Source organism: Capricornis sumatraensis, chromosome 2 (genome assembly GCF_032405125.1).
Source record: "Capricornis sumatraensis isolate serow.1 chromosome 2, serow.2, whole genome shotgun sequence".
Classification (NCBI taxonomy): Eukaryota; Metazoa; Chordata; class Mammalia; order Artiodactyla; family Bovidae; genus Capricornis; species Capricornis sumatraensis.
This window is the reverse complement of record NC_091070.1, coordinates 202,360,814-202,387,993: the sequence shown is the minus strand read 5'-3', so window position 1 is coordinate 202,387,993 and position 27,180 is coordinate 202,360,814. Positions and strand designations below refer to the sequence as shown.

The 27,180-nt window shown below is 46.1% G+C and overlaps 1 protein-coding gene across 3 annotated transcripts in view; it reads right to left on the bottom strand.

The window, feature by feature from the left end:
* Window positions 1–26,914, bottom strand: part of ERI3 (ERI1 exoribonuclease family member 3) — a 132,367-nt gene extending 105,453 nt beyond the window's left edge. The window contains exons 1-3 of one of the 3 annotated variants that reach the window (XM_068964874.1): window positions 26,780–26,914; window positions 24,308–24,383; window positions 12,700–12,977 (exon numbers count right to left, since the gene is read on the bottom strand). In XM_068964874.1, the coding sequence (XP_068820975.1) occupies window positions 12,700–12,977; window positions 24,308–24,383; window positions 26,780–26,914 (489 nt within the window). Of the gene's footprint in view, window positions 1–12,699; window positions 12,978–18,013; window positions 18,098–24,307; window positions 24,384–26,779 lie in introns of those variants that run through there. The other 2 variants (XM_068964876.1, XM_068964875.1) reach the window with 2 other exon arrangements.
* Between the last annotated feature and the right edge of the window lie 266 nt (window positions 26,915–27,180).

The window sequence follows — 27,180 nt, the reverse complement described above, 5'->3', positions numbered from 1 at the left end:
TGGCTGCAAATTCGAATTGCCAAATAATTAGATTTTAGGGCAAAGCTTATAAATTACCCGTCGATTTGTCCGGACTTGTTTGTCAGTTGCTTTGTGCTTCAGGTCATCTTTGGCATTTGGCTGTTTGGGTTTTAATTGCTGATTTACACTTTGACAGATGAGAGCTGATGCTCGAAGTTTCAGGACAAGGAAGGGTAAAAAATTGAAGCTGTACAAGGCTGATTTTTCACCTACACGTCTGTCTTCACCCATTCCCACAGACCCCAAAGCAATTAAAATATAGAAAAGAGGGTGAAAATAGAGACTGCTGTTCTTTACGGCGGCGGGGGTAGGGGGGGAAGTGCAAACTGAATTACAATTCAGATTTTACTGAAATCTGAATTTTTAAAAACATATAATACCAATAAATGAAGGAGACCAAAAATCTTAGAAACTACATCCTCACCCAGGGGTGTACAAGCTGGTGTCTACACACACATGACTCTGAATCAGCCTCAGTTTAAACATCTTCAGGTACTCAATTGTAAATAACTTTTGATATTAGTGGCCTCTGTGAAGCTGACCCTTCCGGGCAGCAAACAACCAAATGATTTCTTTATAGCTACCTGTATACCTACATTTGTCAGGCAATTAATTTAAACAAATCTCAGGTTGTGTGCAGGAGAGGTCCCCCAAGGGCAGCAGTACAGGAGGGCATGGAAGTGAAAGGGCGCCAAATTCAACTTACCATTCTAATGGAGGGAAAAACTCTTTGGATAGTGCTGTGGCTCCGTCTACATGTTGATAGAAGACCTGCAGGCTCTCTTTATGCTCCCCAGGGAAGGAGGGCCTGCCTCCCAGCTACCTGCTGTACCCCAATAGCTTACTATGAGGCCATGAGTCAAAATAACATTAGTAGGAATTCTCCTAACAAGAGCTGACACATATAGCTATTACATGCATTCCAGGCACAGTTCTAAGCTCTTATATTTTATCCTCCCAATAGTCCTATAAGATTGGTACTATTATTAATCCTGTTTTGCCAATAATGCCAACTAAGGCATACAAAGGACAAGTAACTCACTCAAGGCAGGTCATACTGCACCGCATACTGGTGGCAGACACCAGACTCGGATCCAGAGGGTCCATTTCTGGAGTCCCTGCTCCTAAGCACTCTGCTATACTGCTTCTCATAGAACAGCCTCTGCCTCGGTTCACCTCACTTTGAGGGGAGGTTGAGAGTCCACATTCTGGCACGAGGGTACATGCTGCAGCCAAAGCCTGTTCAGTTAATCACCCAATAGGGTGGGGAAAGTTATGTAACACAGAAGATGAATTAAGGGCTTGGTTTGACAAAGTCCATTTTTTCCAATCAATGCAAATATTGTACTGAAGACCCACTAACCAGGAGTGAAGAGGTGGGGCTGAGTAACAGGTGATCAAGGCAGACCAGGCCCACTCAGGCAGAGAGTGGGCTCTGGCCAGGCAACTAGAAGAGAAGCCCAGAGAGGCTAGTTGGGCTTCAGGAAGCCTTGCACAGTAATCCCCATTCACAGTCCCAGGGGCCGCTCGTCTCTTCACAGAAGACAGCATCCCCCAAGGGAGCTTCATAGATCCCCTGCTCTCTGTGTGTGCCCAACAGCCACAAGCCAGGCCAGGGAAACACTTGTGCTGCCATGACGGCAGATTTTCAAAATCACTGACCAGTAAGCAAGTGACGCAGACTGGCATCTTGTCCACATTGCCTGAACACTTCTCTCGCACACTGGCTCATCGGAATCCACATCTCCATAAGGCAGGCATCACTGCCCTATTTTATAGACAAGAAAGCTAAGGTGGTCAGTGACTTAAAAGCACGCTCCCTTACAGGCAGCATAAATTCCCATCTCCTGGGAATTTATGAGAAATGCAAGTTTCTGGCCTCCAATCCAGACTTTCTGAATCAGAAATCCTGAGGGTAGACCCAGCAATCTGTGTTTTAAAAAGCTTCCAGGTAATTCTAAGACTTGTTGAAGTTTGAGAACCACTGGTGGAGTAGAGCAGTGTTTCTCAGACTTCAAATTACCTGACATCTTGTCAAAATACATTCTATCTAATGCTGGGCCTGATAACGGGCTTCCCAGGTGGCTCAGTGGTAAAGAATCTACCTACCAGCGCAGGTGGCCTGGGTTCAATCCCTGGTCCGGGAAGATTCCCTGAAGAATAAAATAGCAACCCACTCCAGTATTCTTGCCTGGAAAACCCCATGGACAGAGGAGCCTGGTTACAGTCCACAGGGGTCACAAAAGAGTCAGACACGACTTGAACAACTGAATGACAAGGGCCTGATATTCCGTATTTCTAACAAGATCCCAGGGGATGGGGATGCCACTCGTTCTCAGACCACATTTTAGCCAAGGTATAGTCTAGAATATCTGTGTGACTAAGTCCTTATCACAGAGATACTGACAAAAGAACATCAGAGCCCAGGGTTCTTGACTCTCAGAATAAACCCTTGCTCAGCCCACTTTCAAGCTCCTCAGGTGAGCCCTTTGTATCTGCCAACCACTCCTGGCTTCTGCCATCAGACATTTCATTCTCCTGGCTGCAGAGATCCGCGGTGGAAAGGCTGGGATGTCACACCCCAGAACTGTGTAGAGCAAGTTGACACATTTCTGTTAGGAAGCTTGCAAGAGGTTCTCCTGCCAAGGCAATGCCTGCTCCTTTCAATAACGTGATCAAGACCCAGGGCATCAGCTACCCACAGAGCACTCATCATACTACTCTCTTCAAAAAAATGAATCAAAACGTGGGGCTGGATACCTCTCCAAGGAAGACCTCTCATTACAGACATCACCCAGGAGCTTTCTTTATACCCCTGGTCCTGATTAAGTCTAACACTGGCCACAGATGTAGAGCAAGATTACAGCAATTCCTACAATAGCCTGAGGCCCCGAGCTGGAGACACCTCACCGCCTCCACACGATACCATGAACTTCCTCTAAGGCCTGCCCCTGGCACTGTTTCTCTGGCCACCTTACCTCTCTAGTGAAAGGAGACCGTATCAAAATGGCATGCTTCCTCCCAGGCATCAGTCCCACCTCCTCCATCTCCAGCTACCAATCCCTTTCAGCAGATCAGTTGGTTTTGCATTCAATGGCAACCCACTCCAGAACTCTTGCCTGGAAAATTCCATGGACGGAGGACCCTGCAGTCCATGGGGTCGCTAAGAATCGGGCAAGACTGAGTGACTTCACTTTCACTTTTCACTTTCATGCATTGGAGAAGGAAATGGCAACCCACTCCAGTGTTCTTGCCTGGAGAATCCCAGGGACAGAGGAGCCTAGTGGGCTGCCGTCTATGGGGTCGCACAGAGTCGGACACGACTGAAGCAACTTAGCAGCAGTAGCAGCAGCAGTGCTGGGGAGAGGTGGGAAGCACAGACTGTGATCAATATAGAGCCCCTGAACTCCATTTCAGACACTGCAATTTCAAGCCATAGCCCTCAGTTTATCACATTGGTAGAGCAAGATTCCAAGCTTTTCAGCCAATTATCGTCCTATCCACCATCACCATCTACTTCCCAAAGGACATGGTCAAACAGTTCATCAAACAGATACCACAGGAGTAAAGTAACTGCCTACATCACTAAGCTCACCTACGTCAGGTGTCCCTGACACAGGCCTTCATTGCAGAGCACTCCATTAATAACCACCGTGGGTTTCTGCTCTCCACTCCTCATCAAATCTCTTAGCACTACTGACAACCAGACCCCACCAGTACCCCAAAAAGCTATGAGCTACTAAAGAGTATGGTTCTCAAGCTTGTTTCTTTCCCAGCAGATCTAAGGGCTACAACACAAAACTCTTCTCCATTCCCACCATCACCACCTTAGTCCAACCCACTAACCCACTTTCAAGTAATAGCTTCTAACCGGATTCCCTCTGCCCATATTTAACCCCTTGGAACACCTTCCCTTCCATTCCCTTGAACACTGGCTAACAACATCTACTTCTGTTTCCTCTCTTCCACTCAACAACATTCACACTTCCTTTCCTGGCTTGCCAATTTTACTTTATCAACCTTACTGTGGACTCTGCACGTCCTTTCTTTCAGCAACATCAGCACCTCCCAGTGAGAGCCTCTGCTAGCAGTTAGCCTTCAGACAAGCCCTTGGCTGGAAGGGCCTCCCCTGGACTAGACACCGACCAGGGCACTGGAACAGTAGAACTCACACAACAGACATTTACTACCATGGACCAAGATCTCCTACTGGCCACTACAGACAGTTCAGTTGCTCAGTCGTGTCCAACTCTGCAACCCCATGAACCACAGCACGCCAGGCCTCCCTGTCCATCACCAACTCCTGGAGGCCACCCAAACCCATGTCCATCGAGTCGATGACGCCATCCAACCATCTCATCCCCTGTCATCCCCTTCTCCTCCTGCACTCAATCTTTCCCAGCATCAGAGTCTTTCCAAATGAGTCAGCTCTTCGCATCAGGTGGCCAAAGTGTTGGAGTTTCAGCTTCAACATCAGTCGTTCCAATGAACACCTAGGACTGGTCTCCTTTAGGATGGACTGGTCGGATCTCCTTGCAGTCCAAGGGACTCTTAAGAGTCTTCTCCAACACCACAGTTCAAAAGCATCAATTCTTTGGCACTCAGCTTTCTTTATAGTCCAACTCTCACATCCATACATGACCGCTGGAAAAACCATAGCCTTGACTAGACGGGAGGGTCAGGGTCTAAACAAGCCCATTCCAAGGCAGTTTTACTTCAAGTGAAGAGCTTCCTTAATGCTTGACTTCCCCTCCAGAGTCCTCCTCCCTCCTTTCTGATTCTCCCAGTACCTAACCAGGCTTTGCCCATAGCAGCACTCAACACACACAAACCATCTGTGCCTGTCCTAGCCTGCTCACCCTTCTGCTGCAGACCTGCCAGCCTGGAGGCGGGGGTGGGGGTGGGGTTGGCTGATGTCAATCTGGGAACACTCTTGTTCCAGGCTTTTAGGCAATGACTCAAGTTCCACAGCTAGAGCTCAAAACTCATCACATAAATGTATGACTGTGGGAGCTTTTTAAGTATTGTGAACACCTAGGATAAGGGGATAAAAAATAATCATTTCAAAGCATCTTAATCAAAATGATGCAGGATCCTTTTTCCCAACAAGACACAGAGATGGAGGAAGCACCTCCTAATATCCGTTTTCCTCATGTCAGACAACCGATTCCTGTCTACAAAGTACGAAATGTAATCAACAGAGGGGAGAGGAAAAACAAGGCAGGTCGGGGGCAGGGAGAAGTGAAGTGAGGCCCAAGACCAGCCCTACATGCTCCTCAGGATTTCACTCCCCCTTCCCCTTCCCAAAGCACCGGCTTTCTTCCTGTGGCTGTTACCTGTTGCTGCTGCTCACACAGACAGCTCATTTTGTCCCCACCTTCCACCCTCTCCAGTCTGTAGCAAGTCATTTCTCTCCTCCTGCCTCTTCATTAATCCTTCCCTCCTTCCTTCTGTTCTCAGTGTTAAGTCAGCCAGCCATTTATCTGTTTGAAGGGTATAAACCTCCCCAGTCTATGGAAGGAGGTCTTCCCATGGGATGCCTAGCAGATTCAGATCCTAACTGCCAGTGCTGGGAGCAGGGGGTTGGGGGTGATGTCATCCCCTAGCCCTTGCCTCTCCCTAGAGACCTCACAGTCCAGCCCAGCGCTACCTTCTGGGGCAGCTCCCTGACAATGCCTCAGGGCCTCAGCTCACATATTTCTATTTGACCCTCACCCTTCTGCCTCTCACACTTTTATTGCACAAAATTCTCTTAAACCTTTTGTAGCTTTCACAGTCTCACTGATGTTCTTGAATGTGAAAAATACCATAATAATGATACAGACAATCCTACTAGCCAAATGGTGAAATCACTGGCTGGGTTCTGGGACTTCCTTGGTGGTCCAGTGGTTAGGACTCAATGCTCTCAGGGCCTGGGTTCAATCCCTGGTTGGGGCCTAAAAGATCCCACAAGCCACGTGGCACAGAAAAAAAAAAGAAAAGAAAAAAAATTGCCAGTTCAAAGTCTTCATCCTCCCTCATCCTCCCTCTCCCTCATTTTCAACATCCACACAAGCAAGCTTGCAATCCAGCTCAGTTTTTTCAGACTTCGGTCAGTTGGTCCTGGCGCATTCTGTGAGCACCTTCTTTTGTTCCTGCTACAGCAGTTCTGAGAGCCCTTGGGTCCACTTGGCACTCCTGATCTCCTGGCTTTCCTTAATGGGGAGCTATGCGACCCCTCCAGAAGCAGGGCTGACCGTTCCCCTGCTCTGTGCGCCCACTGTGCCAAGTACTCACCCAGGCGATGGTGGTTATCATGTTCCTTGACTATGAGCCCTTTGAGGGCAGGAACCATTTCTTGTTTTTATATCCTGGCATCTAACATAGAGGTTGAAGGTTTTATCCAAAAAGTAAAAAGAGGCTTTTTCATTGCCTCTAAGGTGGTTACCATGAGGTCCTATTCTTTTACAGACTTGGTTGGTTTTGTCATGTCCAACAAAAACCTTAAAAGGCAGCTCAGTGTCACTGTTCGTTTACAACCTCTGATTTCATTCACCATTCATCAATGGCCCCATTCTTTAGAGCTCTTCCCCACCACCAACCTTAGCCCAGTGTCTAACAAAATCTGCATTCCAACAGCTGTCTCAGCCCTGGAGAGGCCACCAGATAATAACAGGCTGGGGGAAATGTCTCCTGATTTGCACTAAATTACGTGGTTGATTTTGTTACCAGTGACCCAGCGCTTCCCAAGGAAAGTTCCTGGTCCCACCCCCAGGCAACTCCAGAGCCTAGCTACACACTAGGGCAGGTTAAAGGTATAAACCCTGGGGAAGGCAGAGGGGCAGACTGAACAGTGCAAATAAACCCACTGCGACTGCATCTCTGCTATGCCAGACACACCAGAGAGCACCACCAGGCACCGGTGCCCCGCTCCCCGAGGTGTATATTTTACTTTCCCATTGCTATGTCTGCTCCGAATAAAGAAGGCCCGTTCGGCTTTCACTTGAAGTTTCAACAGGGCCAAGACCGGGACACAGCAAATGCTTGTTCCCATTCAGGGAGCACTAGTGAGGAGCCACAGTGAGAGCCTTGGGAGGCCCATCCCAATGAGGGACCACCAGGAAACTGCAGCCTGTGGAGGCGGGGCCCGGGGAGGGGGCAGGGGAGGCACCACATTTATGGAAGCAGCAACAAAAAGGACAAAAGGGCCTAGTGGGCTGCCCCATTCCCACCCATCACTGGCCACCAATAGAGGAATTCATTTATAGTGACCCTGGAAGAAGAGATGTGCTAAAGCAGACATATAACTAAGAAGAAAGGCAATAATTGGTCTGATGGGCAGGGGAAAAATTATTCCAGGAGTTGAGAGCCTATGCAAGAACACTTACGGCTCACACAGTCATCATAACTCAGCCCCCTCAAGCATTTTGTGCTCTGCTTATGGTGTTAACTTTAATGTCTTAACATATAACACCATCCGCACTAACACAAAATACTACACACGCCAGATGAGGCTGAGTTATAGTTGCTGTGGGAAGCATAACTTTGAATTTCCTGATTTTGGTGCATTTAATCTCAACCATAATGTTACATTAACGTCGGTTTTGCATTTCATTTCCCAGTTTAGAAGAATAGAATAGCGTCAGCGCCTTCGCCTGTCTATACAGAAAAAGGAGGCGGGCTGACTGGGGCCATGGGCAGATGGACCGCAACCCAGCAACCGGGCCCTGCTGCTAAAGAGCCTGACCTGACAACTCCTACTTGGAGGAACCTGGACCAGGACGAGTGAAAGGCAAGTAAGGGGTGAGTTCTTTCTCTAGGGAATGACCTTTCCATCCACTTGCAAAGTGCAGGAACCAGGAGCAGAGAAGGGAAGAAGCTGAATACAGAGCAACAGCAATGTGTGTGTATCAGGTGGGTGGGGGGGTGGGGGGTGGGTAGAGGGGGTAGGGCCCTCCTGCTGTCCAGCCTCGAATGGAGGAAGAGACCAGTACAGTGTGATCTGTAGGGATCGTAATCAATTTCCTGTGAAGTTTTCCAAAGTGTCTCTTTCACAAGACTAACAATGAGGAGTCAGCTTCAAATCATACCAAAAATCCACCAAATGCCCCTCTTCTATATTATCCCTTCTCCTGTCACCATCAACCCTCCCCCAACCCTGCCCTCCCCAAATAACCCAGCATCTGGACAACTTTCTATAAAAAAGAAATGCCTTTACTCATAGTTCTAACTCAAAATGCAGATGGAGTCTCTTCAAGGTTTCCTTAAAAAAAAAAAAGAAAAAAAAGTCCCTGTGGACAAAGAGCAAACACTAGAAAACCTCAACCCCAAAGGTCGTTTTCCTCCAAAGTTATGGGCGCTTGAATACAGATGGGAAGGAAAACAGTCAGTGGGGCTGCTGCGGAGCAGCGAGGAAAAGACTGCACCTTGGGGCCTGACCGAGCCTGATGGACAAACTCCGGGAGGGAGGAGAGGGGCAACCAGCACGTGTGCTCCCAGAGAGGAGCCCTGGGCTACCCCTCCCTGGCCATCCGGACAGCCCAGGTTACTTCCTCCTCCCCACGTTTAGTGGCCTACCCCTCATTTCCCTCACTCACGTTTGCTTCGGGCTTCTCTGAACACTGAGGTGGTGAGAGAACTTGCCCCCAGGTTAAAGCAGCACAATTAAAGCTCCCACCAAAGCTTTCAGGCTGCTCCCTGGGCTTCAGGGTCACAGCCGCCATCATCTGATGCACATCCACACCAAGAAGAGCAACGTGAGCTCTTGCCGACTGAGGACAAGGCAGTCACGGTTCTCAACCAGATGAAAACCTACTTTCATGTCAAGAAACAACTCCTGAGGCAAGAAAGGAATTGTATACCTCACGTTCTGAGTCTCTAAAACATGGTAATCCACCTAAATTACGTGAAAAAATATCTTCAAATGAAAAACAGTCTCATATTCAACCTATACCTATCATGTCAATCTGAATCAAAACACATAAAACAAAATGAGTGCAAATACCAGAAAGGCGAAAGCCTGTTACTGGCAAACCAGCCATTCCAGTTTCAGCAATCTGAACAAAGTGCAAAAGTAAACAGCAAAAATTATGACAAATGGAAAATACCAGATGTTTTACCATATTCACAATCAGTATTGTTAAGTACAACTGAGTTTGCGCCTGTCCGTTTGTATGGTGGCAATCCTTTTGGATAGTCCCTACAAGCTGACTCAGGGACTTCTGAATGGCAGACACAGATGAGGGAAATGAACCCCACGCCAAGACTCCAGAGAGGCCCTGGCCCAAAACTTGTTCCTGCCTCCTACACAAATGAGGGATATGATACACTCCCAGAAGAATCAGAAGTGCACTGTACTCAAGCATTCTCAAGGGTTCAACTCTTGGGAGCCAGGCAGGAGAGGAGCTGGGGTGGTTCTGATTCACAGTCCAAATGTATCCCCAGGAGGCATGCAGAGCTTGCCTGTGAAGTATCTCTGCAGGTGGACAGTCACCAAGCCACTAGGGAGAGGGGACCTAACCTGTACAACATATTCAGGTTCTTTCACTGTCATGTCTAGAAGCAGACACTCATCCCAAATCTCAATCTTTCCTGCTCCCATTCAAATTCTTTTTTGGTCTTTATTAAAATGACGAGCAAGTTATTATCATTCTCCTTGGAACAACTCCTTCCCAGTCTGGACAAAAAAATCAGTCACTAAAAGTATATTAAATTTTTTTTTTCTAAGTCTTAATTTTTGTGCCTTTAATGATTCTTGTTCCTCTTATCCGAAGCTTCTCTCCAATTCCTTCACTAGCCATGTTGATCAAAAGACCTAAACAATGCAGAGGCTATAATGAGAACCTGACCTGTGAAGAGCTCAGCGGAAGGACACGGTGTTATCTGGGACTGACAACTTTTCCAATCCACCTTCCAACTTTCTCTGAATTCTGTCAGGACTCCACCACCTGCAAACTTTAGGTAAGATTTTGTTTGTTTGTTTGTTTTCAGAGAGAGAGAGAGAGCGAGGAGGGCTTTAAGTTGCCAATAACAATAAGTCTCAAGTCACTCTGAGCCACCCATCCCCTTCCTGAGAGTGGTCTGGTTCAACAACAGAGCTGTCTGGCCCCAAACTCACCTTCCTACCTGTTGATCACAGCACTGTAGAGACCTAATGAAGTAGAGATGCGTTACATTTATCACTTGCCCTAGATCCACTCAGATCCATCACTATGTCACAGCAAGAAGTTAGATTGATCTGACAGGATTTGCTCTTCTTCACAAACCCATGCAAGTTATTACTCAGTACCCTATGCTCTTCTAGCTGTTTGCTGATTGATTATCTGACGATCAGGTCAAGTATCTTCTCTGGAATCACAGTAAACTAACGGGTCTATAATTTCCAAGATCATTCGTATTCGCCTTTTAAAGATAAGCAAGACAGCAAATGCTTCTTCCTGAGTTCTCTACAGCAACAGCTAACGCTTTGCTAATAATGAACCAGGACAGCCAATTCCTTAAGTGCCCTTGGAATCACATCATCAGGGTTCATTGACTCTGGAGATAATCTTTAATCAGGCTCAGATCCTGGTGAACAGCAGGAAGCCCAACTTCAAACCCGGTCCAGAAGGTTTCTTCCTTCCTCGGAAGGAAGTTGGTGATACAAGTGATTTAAGTCTGCACTGCATTACATTTTCAGCACTGCAATAAATTAATAAAAAGAAAAATTAAAAGAACAATGTCCTTGAAAGAGAAATGAAAGGTAATACTGACAGACCAAAATGAGACATGAATCAAGCTTCATCTTCAATAACATTGGCAGAACCCTCTTTAGGGCAAGAGCACAAAGCTACATCATTATCTCAGCATACAATCTAACTGAAAAGTTCAGAAACAAACATACACAGGCAGGTGTCAGGAAGCAGAAAGCAGGAAATGTCATTGAGAAGGTACCCAGCAACCGTGAGGCTTCAGAAGAGGGCTGAATCCTGTGCAATAGGGATGTGTTAGATTTTTAGACTCAGGTCCTGCTTGGGCTTACTCAGTGCCTGCAATCATCAGCAAGGGAGATATGGCACATTGGGGTATGGCTCCCTGATTCTCAACTCCAGAGAATCTATGTAACGAAGACTCCCAACCACCACCCAAGCACACCTATCACAGAATCTCCAGGAGGTTGCGGAGGTGGAGAAGATGATTCTGCAGCATGGGTAGGAGCAAGAGGCTGAGAAAAGAAGTGGCTCAGGCAGCTCCCAGGCCATCCTCCCTCTCATGCAAAGTTCCTTTCCCTACGACGCTCTCCTCATATGGCTCCTGTCTTCTCAAGCCTTAGCAGGCCTGCTTTCAGTCCTTTCCCAAAGTAGACCACTAGCTTAAGGGAGAATAGGAAAGAGAGGAGTAAGGGAAGGTAAAAGCATTATGGTATCTGCTTTCTGAAAAATAATCTCCTATCTAAAGATAGAAGCCTTTCCTGGGAAAAAACCATCCATGAGAAATGAACCCACTTCACCTCTGCAGGGCTCCTACCATCCTCTTCTCCTCCTCTAACTACTAAAAGCTACTCCCAGACCAACATGTCTACACACCCCCAAATTACACACCTGATAATCCAGCCCTACAGGGAAGAGTTACAGTTCTAGAGTCAGGCACACCCAATACCCCCACACTATAATGAGCTGCCATATCAGCCCCCAGGCACACCCCCAAAGCAAATATCAAGCACTCTAGTATCACAGGTGCACGAGTCTCTTGCTGCTAATCCAAGCTTCCTAGCAGCACTACCTCCGAAGGTAAAAGATCCCTGAACACAGCTGGTAATTAACTAAGAAAAAAGAAAAGCAAGAAATTTTCCTTTCCAACAGTGCAACAATGGTTGTTTGAGTTATCAAATGCTGTGTAACAAATCATCCCAAAACTTAGTAGCTTAAAACATCAATAATCATTTATTCTCTCTCAGTTTTTATGAGCCAGGAATTCAGGAGTGGCTCGGCTGGTCAGTCAGACTCAGGGCCTCTCCTGAGGTTGAAGTCAGATGTCCACTGGGGTTGTAGTTATCCGAAGGCTTGACTGGGGCTGGCAGATTCACTTCGAGACAGGGCCAGGAAACATCACTAGCAAGTTGGTACTGGCTTTTAGCTAAGAGTCTCAGTTCCCTGTACACAGGCACCTCTCCCCAGGGCTGCTTGAGTGTCCTCAAAGTATGGTGGCTGGCTTCTTCCAGAGCAAGTGATCCGAAAGAGCAAGGTGGGCTGCGATGCTTTTTATGACTGAGCCTCAGAAGTCACACAGTGTCTTCCGCGCTACTCTATTGACTATACAGGGCTAGCTCTGATTCAGTGTGGAAGGGGAACTACCACAGGTAGGAATATCGGGAGGCAAGGATCACTGGGGGCCAACTTGCAGGCTGACTAACACAGTATTCCTTCGAACAACATGCAGCAGCAGCAGGAGAAGGAAGGAGGGAAGGGAAAGGAGAGAGGAAGGATGGGACAGAAGGAAAAATTTGATTCTCAAAGGCTGAGACCAGAGAGAAACAGTGTGCCCAGTTGCCTCCAGAGGCCTCTCAGGTTTGCCTCGCCCTGGGATGCCTGAGGCAAGTCTTGCTTCTTAGGCAGGAACTAAGAAGACAAGAGAAAGTGCCTCTGCGTCCCAGAAAGCCAGTCTCTCCTCCCTCCCTCCTTGCCCACCCCACCTTTGCTGAAGCAATGACGCAACAGTTACCTGAGGATGAATCTGTGGCTTGTCACACGTGGCCTCAAAGTCCAGCACTAAAAAGTAGTGATACCTCTGGGGAGGGAAGGACATCATTGCCGCCATGGATGCGCCAAAGCTGTGGGCCGCCAGCTTTCTGGTGGATATGGAGCAGAACTCCGGAACACCACAAGGAGAAAACAAGTGAGAGCCCAGCACTTTTCTTGCTCTTGAAAGCAAATATGAAGAAAATCGAGCTGCTCCAGTCTGTAATGGTGCTAGCATTGAACATCCAGAAGCATCTAAAACTTAGGAGGGGAAAGTTAAAAAAAAAAAAAAAGGAAAAGAAAGAGAAAAAAAAAAGAACAGAGTCTGGGTTACTCCCTCCCACCGTGGCCCTGTTCCATCTAGTCTTCAGGAATATTCACACAACATGAACCACTCCCCAGTGTTTCTGTGCCCCTTTTCTAAACCCCAGTATTCATGACTGAAGCTCGAGACCCTAAACACTGGCCCCCACAGCATTATGACAGCTCTGAGTCTCCCAGACCATCTCAAAACAAGATGCAGCACTGGCCTTGATCTTTAAGTGGAGCTCTGAAGTTCAAAAGAGAGGAGAGACAAAAATGCTGTGGTCACGTCTCAGGTGGCAACAGTTACCATTAAAGCTAAGTTTCCCAAAGTTACCCGGGGGTGACCCCATTGCAGTCAGTAAAGGTGCTAGCATTGGGCGTTAAGTAGACTCAGACAAACAGCAGAAAATGCCCAGGATTCTCTCAGCTACATTCCCAGCCACTTGCCCCTGGCATTCCTTTCTGTATCTTGCCGTCTCCATATGCCCACCTCCCTTCTTCCAATTGGAAAGCAGGCAGAGGCATCACAGGGAGCTTGCTCACCATAGTCTGGGGACTCTCCAGCCCCCAGACAGTAAGTGGCACCTGGGGGAATGAATGACGCCTGCAGAGCACAGCTGGCAACAGCCTCAGCCCTTTCCCTCCCCTGCCTTTAGACTCTCTACTAGAGGCCTTGAATGACTGCAGGACTTTTTTAAATAGGGAAGAAAAAGAGAAAACCCAGATGTGGCAGTAATGGGAGCATTGCTAAAAATCTAGTAAAGTTTTCTGAGTGAACATGTGCAAAAAAAAAAAATCCAAATCACTTTTCAAGTTTTCCCTTTAAATTTGCAGAATCTCTGCTCCTTAGAGAGCTAACGAAATATAAAAATCAAAGCTTAAGTTTTACTCACAAATAACTCAAGCTTCCTTAAAAAAAAAAGAAAAGAGGAATAAAGCAGAAATTTTGTGTTTTTCCCATTTCATACCCAATACTCAAATTCCCTCAAACTTTAATCCTCGGAGTTAAACCAGAAATCTTGCTGCTCAATATGGAACAGCCACAGTTTAAGCTTTCTGAAGCCCCATTCTGACAGATCCTAAAGCTTGTCTCTGAAAGACTGCAGTGGGCACTCACTCCCTGCTGTAGCATGGAGGCCAGCAGCCGGGAAGTCCAGCGCACCCTCAAGGCAATGATGTTACTACCACCTGAGTGAACACAGACAATGCAAAGTATTACTTCTCATCCTGGCTCTCCTGCAACACACAAACTGACCTACAATAACTGGCCTGCATATTTATATGCTGGTGTGGGTCCACAATTTCCCCACTCCTATAGTGAGAGCCCATGTAGAACTAGGACTGAAAAGTATTTTAAGTTCTTCATGATCCCAGCACAAGCACAGTGCTTGTTTTCACCATGGATTCACAGCCTCTCCAAAAACGCAGCCCGACCCTGCAGCCCAGATCCGAGCCTGAGATAGACAAAGGCTGGCTTGAGTTCCATTATGGAATCCCTTGGAAAGGCAAACAGGCCAACACTCCTTTGAAAGCTGGAATCCAAAATACCTCTTCACGTCACCCACTCCTGAACAGTATTGGAAGCCTTGCTGACATGGGAGACACCAGTCTACTCAGGTTATACATTCTAGTTTGGATTCAAAGTCCCTCAGTGCCTTAGAACTCTTCTCTAAGTCCTCAAAGCCAGGCCATGTATAAGTACTTTTGAAGTAAAGTGTTTATGGTCAATCAGACCCAACTTGCCAAATACTGCAGGCAATTAAGCATCGTGATTAAGGAGCACTTCTGGCTTTGAATCCTGATTTTACCACTTATTTGCTTGCCCATGGCACCTTGGACAAGTTCTGTTCAATTCCTCACCTGTAAAATGACAATAGCAGCTCCTACTCCTTAAATGAGAGTGAAATGAGAGCAGGGTTTGGCACATAGGGCTCAATAAGTATTAGCTTACCATTATTACTATCATCCTGTTGGGTTATGCCCACCTGGCCAACCCAGGACCCCCATACTTTGAGCCTATAAACCCAATGCATAAGGCAATCTCAGAGTAACATCAACATCTTCTGCCTCCCCAGACTGCTCTAGACCTCCCATACCATATACTATACATGCCCCTATCCCCTGCCATGGACAACAAATACATTGATAGCCAAAGGTCCTCACAATGGCCAACGCTTCCTTTCTCAGCTGATTTCACCCACATCAGAAAGTTTCTCTCTTGTAAAAAGTCTTTGAAGGAAATTCAAAAAAGAGAGAATCCATGTATACATATAGCTGATTCACTTTTCTGCTATGTAGCAAAAACTAACACAACAGTGTAAAACAACTATACCCCCATAAAAAAATAATTTTAAAGAATTTTTTTAAAAAAAAGCCTTGAGAGCAGACAGTAGACCAGGCCTCCACATGTATGCAGTCACTGGGTTCCATACTTCCCTTACTTCTAAAAATCGAGTTCAACTCATGTCAAGAAAAAGAAGGCAGCTCTTCTCTTCCTACAAAAGTCAGTCTAAAAGCTTTAGAGCCATTAATCGTGGAAGAGGAAAGTAGAAGTCTCCATCAGCTGCAGTGGGAGGAACAGAAGAGTATGTGTGTTGGGAGGCAGGGGGTAGATATCAGCATTCATAAAGAGGCAGGAAGGTGTGATGCAGCTGGGTACGAAGGGCATCCACTGGGAGAGAGGGCAGAGCAGCCTGATGGGGGAGCCATGGGTAGGTAAAAGAAACACCCAAGAGGGGAAAGGACAGCGGCAACACAGGGAGATTAGTTATATACAGAGGGACTGACCCAAAAGGGGACTGCATCAAGGGTAGTGGGACCAGGCTTCTCACTGTTAATACGGAAAGGAAAAAACATCTGTATATCAAAGTGGAACTGGAAATAGCTTCAACTGGAATTGAAGTTGAACTCAAGGTTTCTGACATGTATGCCATAAAAATAAAGCTAGATGTAACTGTGAGGATGAGTATATATCTACACACAAATATATAGACACACGTATATATATTTTCTAGCTCTGTTTACTGAAGGGCCAGGGAGAAACAATCCTCTTTGGAGAAATGGCCGATTCCAGGGCTACAGCAGAGAAAGCTGTAGATGAGCTTAGAACATCTTGTTGTCCCAGAAAGCAGGGAGACACTCAAAGGATGCAGAAGCCAGCTTGAAGGGGTTCCCACTGGCAAGTAAATAATATTAATGGATTATTATGCACTGAATAAAAAAAGGAAACCATGAGGCCTTAAGATAAAAATAAATGAATGAATAACTTTAAAAGTTAAAGTTTGGCAAGGGAATTCACATAGTTTCAAAGTATCTACCCACAAAATGCTTACTAACAGGGAGTAAGTTTACAGTGCAGAAGCCTAGCAGACATCACCCCAATCCAGAGAGCAAAATGAACATCATCAGTAATGGGATTAGTCAAAATCATGCATCACATGACAGGATGCAATGAGAAAATCAAGGCATCATTTCTGTGATATTTCTATCAAAAATGCATGAAATGAAGTGCAAGTCACTCAATCATGCTTGACTCTCTGCGACCCCATAGACTGTACAGTCCATGGAATTCTCCAGGCCAGAATACTGGAGTGGGTAGCCTTTCCCTTCTCCAGGGGATCTTCGCAACCTGGGGAGCATTGCAGGCGGATTCTTTACCAGCTGAGCCATGAGGGAAGCCCAAGAATACTGGAGTGGGTAGCCTATTCTTTCTCTAGTGGATCTTCCTGACCCAGAAATCGAACCAGGGTCTCCTGCATTAGATGCATAACCTGAATCTAATCACGAGAAAATACCAGACAAGCCCTAAATGGGAGGCAGTCTACAAAATAACCAGCCTGTAATCTTCAAAAGTATCAAAGTCATGAATATCATGGAAATTTTACTGGGAAAAGTCTACGAGAGATTAAACAGACCTGGTAACTAAATGCAATGCATGATTTTGAACTGGATCATTTTGTTACAAAGATCATTATTGGGACAACTGGCAAAACTTGAATGGGATTTGAGGATTAAATGGAAGCAACATATCAACATTAATTTTGATGGTTGTGCTATGGTTAGGTAGGAGAATGTCCTTGCACGTAGGAAATACATGCAAAGTATTTAGGGTGACGGAGTGTTAGATAGGCAACTAAACAGTTCAGGAAAAAAAATTCTTTGTACTCTACTTCTAACTTTATATAAATCTGGCCTATTTCAAACTTTAAAAAAAAAATTTAAGCCACATGCAATGTTATTAAAAAAAAAAAAAAGTGAAATAGGGAACAGTACATGAAGGAGCCATAATCCCGTACTGCCTACAGAAGGTAGGCTGCCCGGAGGCTGGCAAAAGCCAGCCCTCAATGCACAGTCTCCATCCTAAGTGCCCCCGCCCAGTGCCCCCTCACTGGGCACTCCTGCCACTGCTAGCATCTGCTCCAGAAACACCCCTGCACTCCCTGCAGAGGTGCCCCACCTGCCTGTCTACCTGCTGACATCTTAGGGATTTCCCCTTTCTGTTGATGTCTTTATACTTCAGTCACAAGTCTGCAGAATGTAAGTCGATAACCTATATCATCAGCCGGGACTATGAGAATCTAGTTGACGGGCAGAACTCAAAAGGAACCGTTTATGTTCTCTGTATATCTATTTGCACACCAGCTTTCACCCGAGACCAAGATTTACACACATTTACTCTGACACCCATTTCCTTCTAGCAAATTAAAGGTAGTAAGTAGCCTATGGCAGAGAGGAAAATGAATGATTCTCTCTCCTCAAAATAAAGGGACCAGCCTCCCGGTGGGGCAGGGGAGGGGAAAACGGCCCGATTCGGAGGCGCAGGCCCGCGCCACAGCCCCTGGAGGACCGTCTCTGGGCAGAGTATTTACACAACAGACACAATGGCTCCTCTGCAGCCATTACTGTCGGTCAGGTAAATAACGCATGTGCCAAAACACACATTTAATGAGGGAAATAATATGCCTTTATAAAAAGCCTCGATCCGTATTTACCTGAGAGACCAGAGAAGCACCAAATCACCAGATTAGTGGAACCACAGAGGAGTCATTCTGGTGTCTTGGGTAAATAGACATTTTATAGCCTTCCATTACTGGAGGGGGAAGGAAGGGCGAAAGGAGGGGGCCATCCTTTAATATCCACATGCAGGCCAGGGGAGCCTGGGGGAGAGAAAAGAAGAGAAGCCCATCATGAAATATGGGGTCCACTCCCACCCCACCTCCCCATCCACTTGGGATATCTCTGGGGAGGGTATGGGTTTGTACCATCCCTGAACTCAATCCATTCCATAAAAAGCCCGACTGGGGAGTTCCCTGGTGGCCCAGTGGTTAGCACTTAGGGCTTTCACTGCTGTGGTCCTGGATTCAATCCCTGGTCAGGGAATTAAGATTCTACAAACCTCATGTTGGTGAGTGGGGTCAGGGAGCCAGACTGGGAGGCAGCAGTGCATTCCAGAGAAACCCCATGGCACTGAGGCAGGTTCTGGGTCCAGGTGACTGGAAGCACGTGGGACAGCCGCAGCATCCACAGCACCGAGTCTCAGGGCAAGTCCCTGTCCCAATCTGACCTGCAGCAGCACAGGTACTCGGGCACCTGAGCCACAGAGGCATCCTCAAGAACACAGTAACACCTGTCTGCAACTCATCAGTCACAGGCCCTGCCTCAAGCGGGTAAAATTAACCTGGGAAAAATATAAATAAACTGAATGCCTTTGAGAATCATAATGTTCAGTCTAATGAATGCATTCTTACTGCTGCAGCACTTTCTGTGAAAATCACAGACTGTCAAAGGTGAAAGAAAACCTAGAAGGAGACACAGTCCCGTCAGTCAAGGAAAATGAGCCCCAGAAAGAGAAAAGAACAGTCCAAGGTTCACAGAGCAAGTAAGGGTAAGAAGAGAAACTGGGACTCCCAACTCCCAGTTCAGAGCCTCGCCCAGCACCAGCAGCAGGCACCGGCACGTGTCCCCTCAGCTTTCCTGCAGTCTCACAGGGGAGGCCAGCAGCCTGAGGGCTCGGCCTAGTCTGCCGAAGGTGGCACGAAGCTTGACAGACCTACAAAAGCCTGGAACCTCTACGTGACTTCCTGATGGCCCCAAAGCAGAATGGAAGCAGGAACTCTAAAGCTAGGTCCTCATCTCAAACAAAACACTCTCCTCCTCCATGCAACCCACCGCCCTCCTGGCCTAGCACTTTAGCTACTTCAGTGCCACAAGGCTAGGGAGACTCTGTCCAACATCAGAAGCAGCTGCTAAACCCAAACTACCAGCAGGGCTAAAGTCGCTGAAGATCTTTGGGAACACAAAACTCTGAGAGCAACATAGGAGCCATAGGAGGCTCCCTCTCCCCTTCAATTAGCCCACCTCAGCCGCTCAAGACAGCACGGAAAAAAGAAGTGCCTGTTTGTGATTTGCCTGCTATTTGCTAACCCTCAGCCACATCCAGTGACTCGGGCCAACTCCTCTAAGGGGCCAAGGCTGAGAAACCTCTCTTTGCAAAGACCTGCATGTCAGCTGTGCCCATGGCACAGAAGAGGGGGCAAAGGCTCGTTTCCTAACACACCATAAACAGAATAGAAATGGAGAAAGGGCAGGGTATGGTATGGTACTCTCATCCCTTTAAGCTCCTCCCACACTCTTAGAACAGTATCTGACCCCAGATGGGAGGTACCCAGAACTGGCTACTTCCCTGCTTCCAAGATGGAGAACTGGAATAGAAACAAGTAGTTGTTAATAGAAACAAGCTGGTATGAGACAAACACTGGTTCAAATCCCGACTCCACCACATGTTCTTTGTAATGATAGCTAGAACAATAATGCCTATCTCATAAAGATTAAATTAGATCACATAATATGTACAAAGTGCTTTGCACAATAGTACGATCTCAGTTAAAGGGAACTATTGTTAATAAAGGAGAAAAAGGAAAGTACTATTTTCTGAAAATGTACTATAAGCCAGGCACTACAGTGGGTAATTTACATATTTCATCTCATTTAAGCCCCCTAACCATCAAGCAAAATAGGTAACAGCATTCCCATTTCACACATGAGAACACTAAGGCTGAGATGCACTCAGCTCTTCAGGGCTCTGTTCTCTCCTACATTTGAGGGCCCACGGTCTCCACTTGGCTGATCTTCCCATCAGCCATGGGGCTAACAATGCATATCAACTGTAGTTTTTCTTCTGAGCTAAGATATGACTTTAACTAAAAGAAACTCAACCATAAGCAATAATTAAGTCTGTCCAAATCACCCAAATTTGTTTCTAAGAAGAAAAACAAATTGCAGCCCTGGGTACAAAAGCGGAAACAGGAAGCAATGTCTTGGATTAGAACAACTGCAGCACAACGAACTCAAAGCCTCTCCTCCAACCCAGTTCCTTAGGAGCAAATCTTCCCCTCTCATAGAGCAAAGAAACTGGCAGGAAGCAGGGTGACAACCAGCTCGCGCTCAGGCCCCTTAACGTGACGTTTCCTTTTACAAATCTGCGCCTTGGCAATTGCTGCTCCCTCTGTTTTGAAATGTACTTCCATTTTCATCAGGCAAATGACTGCTCCTTCTTCAAAACCCAGCTCAAATCTCCCCCTTCTAGTAACTTTCTCTAACCCCTCATCAGAAAGTTGATTGCTTGAGTGATCCAGCAGCACAGTTTATTCCTACTTCCTAACTTTCATCTCACTATATTGTAAGATTTTAGTTACCTGATTCTCCTCTTACCAGTCGTTTTCAGGGAGATGAGAATTTTCAGGGAGTTTCATCAGGTGAGAATAATGGAAGATAGGTGTAGGGGTATATGTTACGTATGTGTGTGTAAAAAGTACTTTTTTAAGTTGGACCATTGAAACAATTTTAAAATTTCAAGTAGCATGAAAGTAAAGCATAGTTTTTCTCCATCTAAGGAGTATATGAGTTCTAAAAAGTGTGAGGAACACTGAACTAGGCCTAGATCCTTAAGGGCAAGGACCACGTTTTATTCACTTCTGTACTCTCAGCACAGGGCCAGGCACAAAGTAAGTGGGAGGCAACTTTTGAACGATTTACGACGTCAACTGCTCTGGAACTGGAACATGTCAGAACAGAGCAGGGCCTAAGAACCAGAAAAAGCTTCTTTTCTTTCTCTCTTCTTCCTACCCCCCCACCCCCCACCAATTCTGTCCTCCCCAGTTAGAGAGAGTGAGGCAGCATTGCCTTGGTGCGGGAATACTATTAAAAGGATTAATTTAGGGACCGGTGTTTGGATTGTCACATCCAATCACTACCCACAGATCTACAGCTTCCCAAATCAAGCTCATGCAAAGAGGAATCAATTGCAAGGACACAGAGGGTCTGAACAGGCATACTAATGGCCTCCTGAGGTGCCAGCGGCCAGCTCTGACACTCCCATAAATTATCTGCCTTTTGATTTTACCTGTAGCTGTGGGGCACGAGGCACAATTTTGAACATATCAAAGCAATCTCTCGTCACCCAAGGCTCTCCCAAGAATGTCCCCAAAGGGGGATGGTCTAAAAACAATGACCCAAAGGGAATCTGCTTCCCAGCAGGCCTGTTCCTAGCAGTCATCAATTAAAACCCAACAGGACCAAGTGAATAAACGGACGCAGATCAAGAGGGGCAGATGTGGACAAGGCATGCAGCAGACCACGGTTCTGCATCAACTATACCCCTCTCACTCAAAGGAAGAGAAATCACAGCAATAAACTCACACAATTTCATCGGGAGGCAACTGCACCAGCTGACAGCACACTCAACCATCCCGGGCCTCAGTTTCCTCACTTTTGTAGCAAGGACAATAACGCTGGCCACCTGACCCACTTCCCAGAGGGGCGGTGAAAAGTAACTTAAAAAAAAACATTCAAGAGGCACTTTACCAAGACGAAGGGCCACAAGGGTGGCAACACTAATAAATGGCCCTGACAGACTGGGAGAAATGACTGGTCACACTTTGATGAATTTCTTTCAGGTAGTTGCTCACCCAGTTCACTTCACTGATGGTGTTGGGGCTAAGGTCCACCCCAAAGAAAAGTTCTGGAATTCTGAATGGAACTCCTGCTGTCTGAAAATTTTCCATTGTGAAAAGCAGTGTCTTGCCTTAATTATAATTTACTCTTGTCTGCTGGCTGCCTCTGCCAGGGGCTGCATTTCTACCACATGGCCACAATGACAACTGTGAGGACCCCAAACGTACTAAGCCAAAGGCCAAGTCACCCGATTGCTAGCTGCTTTTTTAAAAAATTGTGTAAGATACTATTAATAACAAAAGTTAAGGACATTGTGCTGGGAGGTTTACATCTCATCAAATCCTTAACCAACCTTCCATTTTACAGACATGAAAGCTAAACTCAGAGAAGTCAGTCACTTGCCCAAGGTCACATAAGCACTGCTATCAGAAACCAATAGGCTTCCCTCCAGCCGTGCACACCAGAGCTTGTAGGGGGAGGAAGACAATTCATCAGACACTCAACAAATACTTTATTTGGTCCCTGAACCTGACACATACCGTCATACTCAACTAGGAGACATTCTCAAAACCAGGGAAAGGTCACCGGTTTCCTACAAGCAAACAAAGGAGACTAAGCAGGACGTATAAAGAATAAAGCAATATCCTGGGAAGCTTAGGAACATGGGTTCCCCTCCGTGTATACAGTTCAGGAAGTTCAAAGTAATTGACAGTAAGCTATGAGACCAAAGACTAAAATCTCTCCCAGGCTACCTTTATTTCTTACTTTTTTCAACAGAAAAGAGTTTCCCAAAACTTCTCATGCATTCCACACCAACTTGTCCTTCCCACCCATCTTTTCTAGTCTGTGAAATAGGAGCTGGTATCGCCAACAATTTCTCAGGTAGATATCCTTTAAGCTCAAGTAGATAAACCGAAAATTAGTGAAGAGGACAGCATACACATCGATGCAAAGATTTGGGTGTACTCAATCTTTAGTTCTCAAAACATTGCTTCAATAGTGAAAATATAAAATGTCATCCATATGTAACTGCCACAGCTTCCTTACTGGTCTCTCTGCCTATCCCAATCTATTCTTAACGTTGAACATTGAAATCAAAGCAAACTTTCCAAAACACAAATGTAGTATTAGGCTGCTGCTTAAAACTTTTCAACGCCTTCTCACTACTTTTATGATGGTCTGATCTAGTGGTTGGTTCACAGGCCAAACCCAGCTGCCACCTGTTTTTATGAAGTTTTACTGGAACACAGCCATGCTCATTCATTTTCATACTATGGCTGCTTTTGTGCCATACCAACAGAGTAAATCGTCGTGACAAAGACCCATAAAGGCTAACTATTTACTACCTGGTCCTAGACAGAAAGTTTGTTGACCAATTCTTTCTTTCCTACCCACTATTTAATCCTAAGGGTTGATAAGGCCCTGGCTTCTGCTTACCTCTCCCTCCTTCATTTCTTACCATATTCTCCTGTCCCCTGCCCATTGAGTTCTGTATGTTTCAATCACACTGAACTTCAGCTTCTCAAACTCAACAAAGCTCTGACCTTTACGCTTAATTTTTCACATCTTCATTCAGTTCTAGCTGAGTAGGTTACTTCCTCCATAAAGCCTTCCCTGAACCCACCAGTCTGGGTTGGAGCTCCTTCTAAGTACTCTCAGAGCACACATACTTACCTTGTTACAGCCCTCTCAGAGGTCTCGTAACTGCTTCTTTACTATCTGTCTTTCCCATGTAGGCTCCTTAGGGACAGAGATACCAGTTGTCTTGTTCACCACAAGCCCAACACCAAGCAAAATGCCTGGACCTCAGTTATTCAACAAACAGCCTCTGAGATCCTGGATATCAGTCAACAGAGTATAACTTTTTAGCCAGCCCCAAAAATCCTCATAAAATGGGAATAGGCTGGAATTAACCATCTACCCAGAGGTGATCCACAACCCAAATTAAACCATCCCAAAAGCCTTTGTAAAATGCATTTATAAAAAAAAAGAAAAACAAATAAATATGATCCTTCCTAATGTCTTAAGACGTGTATTTCTTAGGACAAAGAATTATTCCAGCTCTATTCAACATTCCTAAACTTCGAGTAGTGTTTGTGCGATGTCCACAAAGAAATCACGGCAGAACTTGAAAGTCTAGATACCCCACCTCCAACTCTCACCAGTTCATAAACTTTGCATAAGTTTCAGTCATCTTTCAGCATGTGGTATTTTGTCAGAAAAAGCTACAGAAAAGTAAAATGTGCACCAGTCCCCACTCCCTTCCCTCCAAGCCCAAATACTCATCAGGAAGACGGCAAGCCAAAACTTGACCATGCAGTAAGATTTCTCACCTCTCCTTACTTCGAAGATGCCAAGACTGGCCGCTGGGGATGCTGAAGGTTCAGTGAGAGCTGGAAAGCCCCAATGCTGTGGATAAATACACATCTCTGCAAAAGTCTATTTCAATATAAATGATCATATTCCCAGGGGGCTGCTCTTTGAAACAACTTAAGACCACACTATACCTCAAACTCCTAAACTCAAACTACTTTGGGATAACAGTTATCTATGTGAAAGCACAGTACCAGTACAGTTTTCAGAAGCTACTGCTGACCTCTGAACAACAGAGGTTTGAACTGTGTGGGTCTACTTCCTATGTTAGGGTGTTTTTCAATAAATATACTGGACACTTCTTTGGAGACGCGTGACAATTTTTAAAAACTTGCAGATAAGCCAAGCAGCCTAGACATGCCAAAGAATTTAAGAAAAAAATAAGATGTCATGAATGTGTTAAATCCAAGTACATATACATATAACAAAATATATGTGTTAATCAACTGCTTATGTTATCAGTAAGGCTTCCAGTCAAAGCTATTAGTAGTTAAATTTGGGGGAGTCAAAAGTTATAAGCAGATTTTTCAACTGTGTGGGGAGTTGGTCTCCTTAACTCTTGCGTTTTTCAATGGTCAACATATATATTTTTGGAATGATGAATTTCATTTTCTCTAGTGGTTTATCTCCTAGAGACAATAAACATTTAAAATATCTGAGCCTGGACTGAGAAATATTGCCATGAAGTGGTGGCTCTCTGGATAATCCGGAATCCTAGTTTACTCAAGGAGGGGACACTGCTAACAGCTGACAATATTCATAACTCAGGAACTGAAGCAGGGATTGGGGCAAGCACTGACTGCCGCAAAACCACAGGCTATATTGCAAATGGGCCACATAGACCAGGTAACACTTGCAGAATACATGCAGGTCTGCCTCAAGTTCTAAAAAAGTCAAGGTAACCAAACCCCAAGTCAAATCATCAATGGATAACTATCATATTTATCACTTAATACAGATCTTCCATAGTTTCTCTTCATAGCACGTAAATCTTACACCTTTTACTAACCACATCTTCCAAAAGACTGGAAGTTGCAGAGGTGCCCTTGTAAGCCAGCAAGCAACGCACTTGCACAAAGAAACACCTAGGTTTGGAACCAATCTACTCCTGTCTACCACTCTACACATTTAACACTTTATACTACTTAGATCCCCTAGGAAAATGCCACTTGCCAAACTACCCCACCACAAAGAAAACACTTTTCAAAATGAAAGGGAATAAAAGCACTTTTATTTGGAAATTTCAAGTTGCAAGGAGAGCTCTCAGCCAAGCTCTGTGACCTAGCTAGCCGATTATTTACAGGATCTTTGGGCAGGAATTGTTAATGAGCTTTTAATTTGGACTGCTTAAGTTGCCAAAGTGCTCTGAGCTCCAGTGAAGCACCACAGAATCCATAAAGGAAACCTTATCAATCACTTCCCGGCAGCTACCTTCCCCCAACCCCCACCTCGCTGAGGAGAGGCAGCCAAGTGGGTTTCTAACCAAGATCACAGACACACACATTAGCGGAGTCACACTCCAAGTCCCTGTTTATAAATTGGCTTTTAAATGGTAGGGAATTCAGGTATAATATACTTAAGCTCCAGGCATGAACCCACCAAAACAAGGCATGCTGTGTATGATAAAGTCCAAATAAAGCAGAATTTGATGAAGCCAATTTCTGGTAGAAACTCTACAATCAAAAATCATTCAGCCAATCACAACCTACTATAGTTCAAATAGTGTACAGTCTTTAGCCAATGGGATTCCTGTTTTTTTGCCCTTCAGCTGGAAGGCTGATAAAATGTCTGACAAGAACTAATACCAGAAACCTATAGCAGAGGCAATGATGGGTAGTAGCAGTTTGCAAAATCCAGCCCTAAAGACAGAATTCAAGCCCCCAAAGAGGAGCCATGTTCAGCATTTTTCAAGTCAACAAGACGCAGTTATATTTTGCAAGACTTTGCAGTCAAGCCCCAATCCAAGTTCATGACTTTTTAAGAAAACACCTGTTGCTGGAGCATTTGCAGTAAAAGCAAACAGGAAGCTAGCCAAGTTAGGCCCTTTATTCACTCTTTCCACCATAACTACTACCACGGATACAGATTTACAAAGACGTAAACTGCTAACCTAGCGTGTCTGCGCGTTATGTGTGTCGGAGAGGGGGTAAAGGGGATGTTCTATCTACCATCTCCTTACTAGTTTTCTATCCTCTTTGATCAAACCTCTTTCTCCTAAGGAACCCCAGGTAAGAAGTCAGCATGCTTAATCACCTCACCTAGCCTGTCCTGCAAAGCCCTGCCCCTCTCCGCCAGAACGTTTTTCAGTAAACCATATGCATCCAGGGTGAGCACATGGGCCAGCACCCCAAGCTGCCCAAACTGCGCGCCGCGACCCTCACCCCGCATGCATTACCAGGGCCCAATCTGGGGGGCCTCGCCGCATAACCCACCCCGGGATGTTGCCCCCAACTCGGGCCCATCCAAGTCCAAGGGATTGTAAGCGGAGGAGCAGGGGGCCAGGAGACCAGCCCTCCTTCCCAGGGCCGCCCCCGCCCCCCGTCAGCAGCGGGAGAGGCTGTCGCCATGGCAACGCCCCCTCCTCGGGGCCAGCGCGGCAGGCTCCCTCCAGGTGCAGGCCCCGACGTCTCCCTCGGCCTGAGCAGAAGCTCAGGACAGTTTACGGCGGCGGGCGCGGCCCGCGCCAACTGCGGCGCCGGCCAGGCAGAGGCAAGGCCAGCTCCGCCCGCTCCCCACCGCCCGTTCCCGGCCGCCTCAACAGCGGCAGCCAGCACCACGAGTCCACAACACACCGACTCACCTCCGCGCACTCTGACCCCGGCCGACGCAGCGG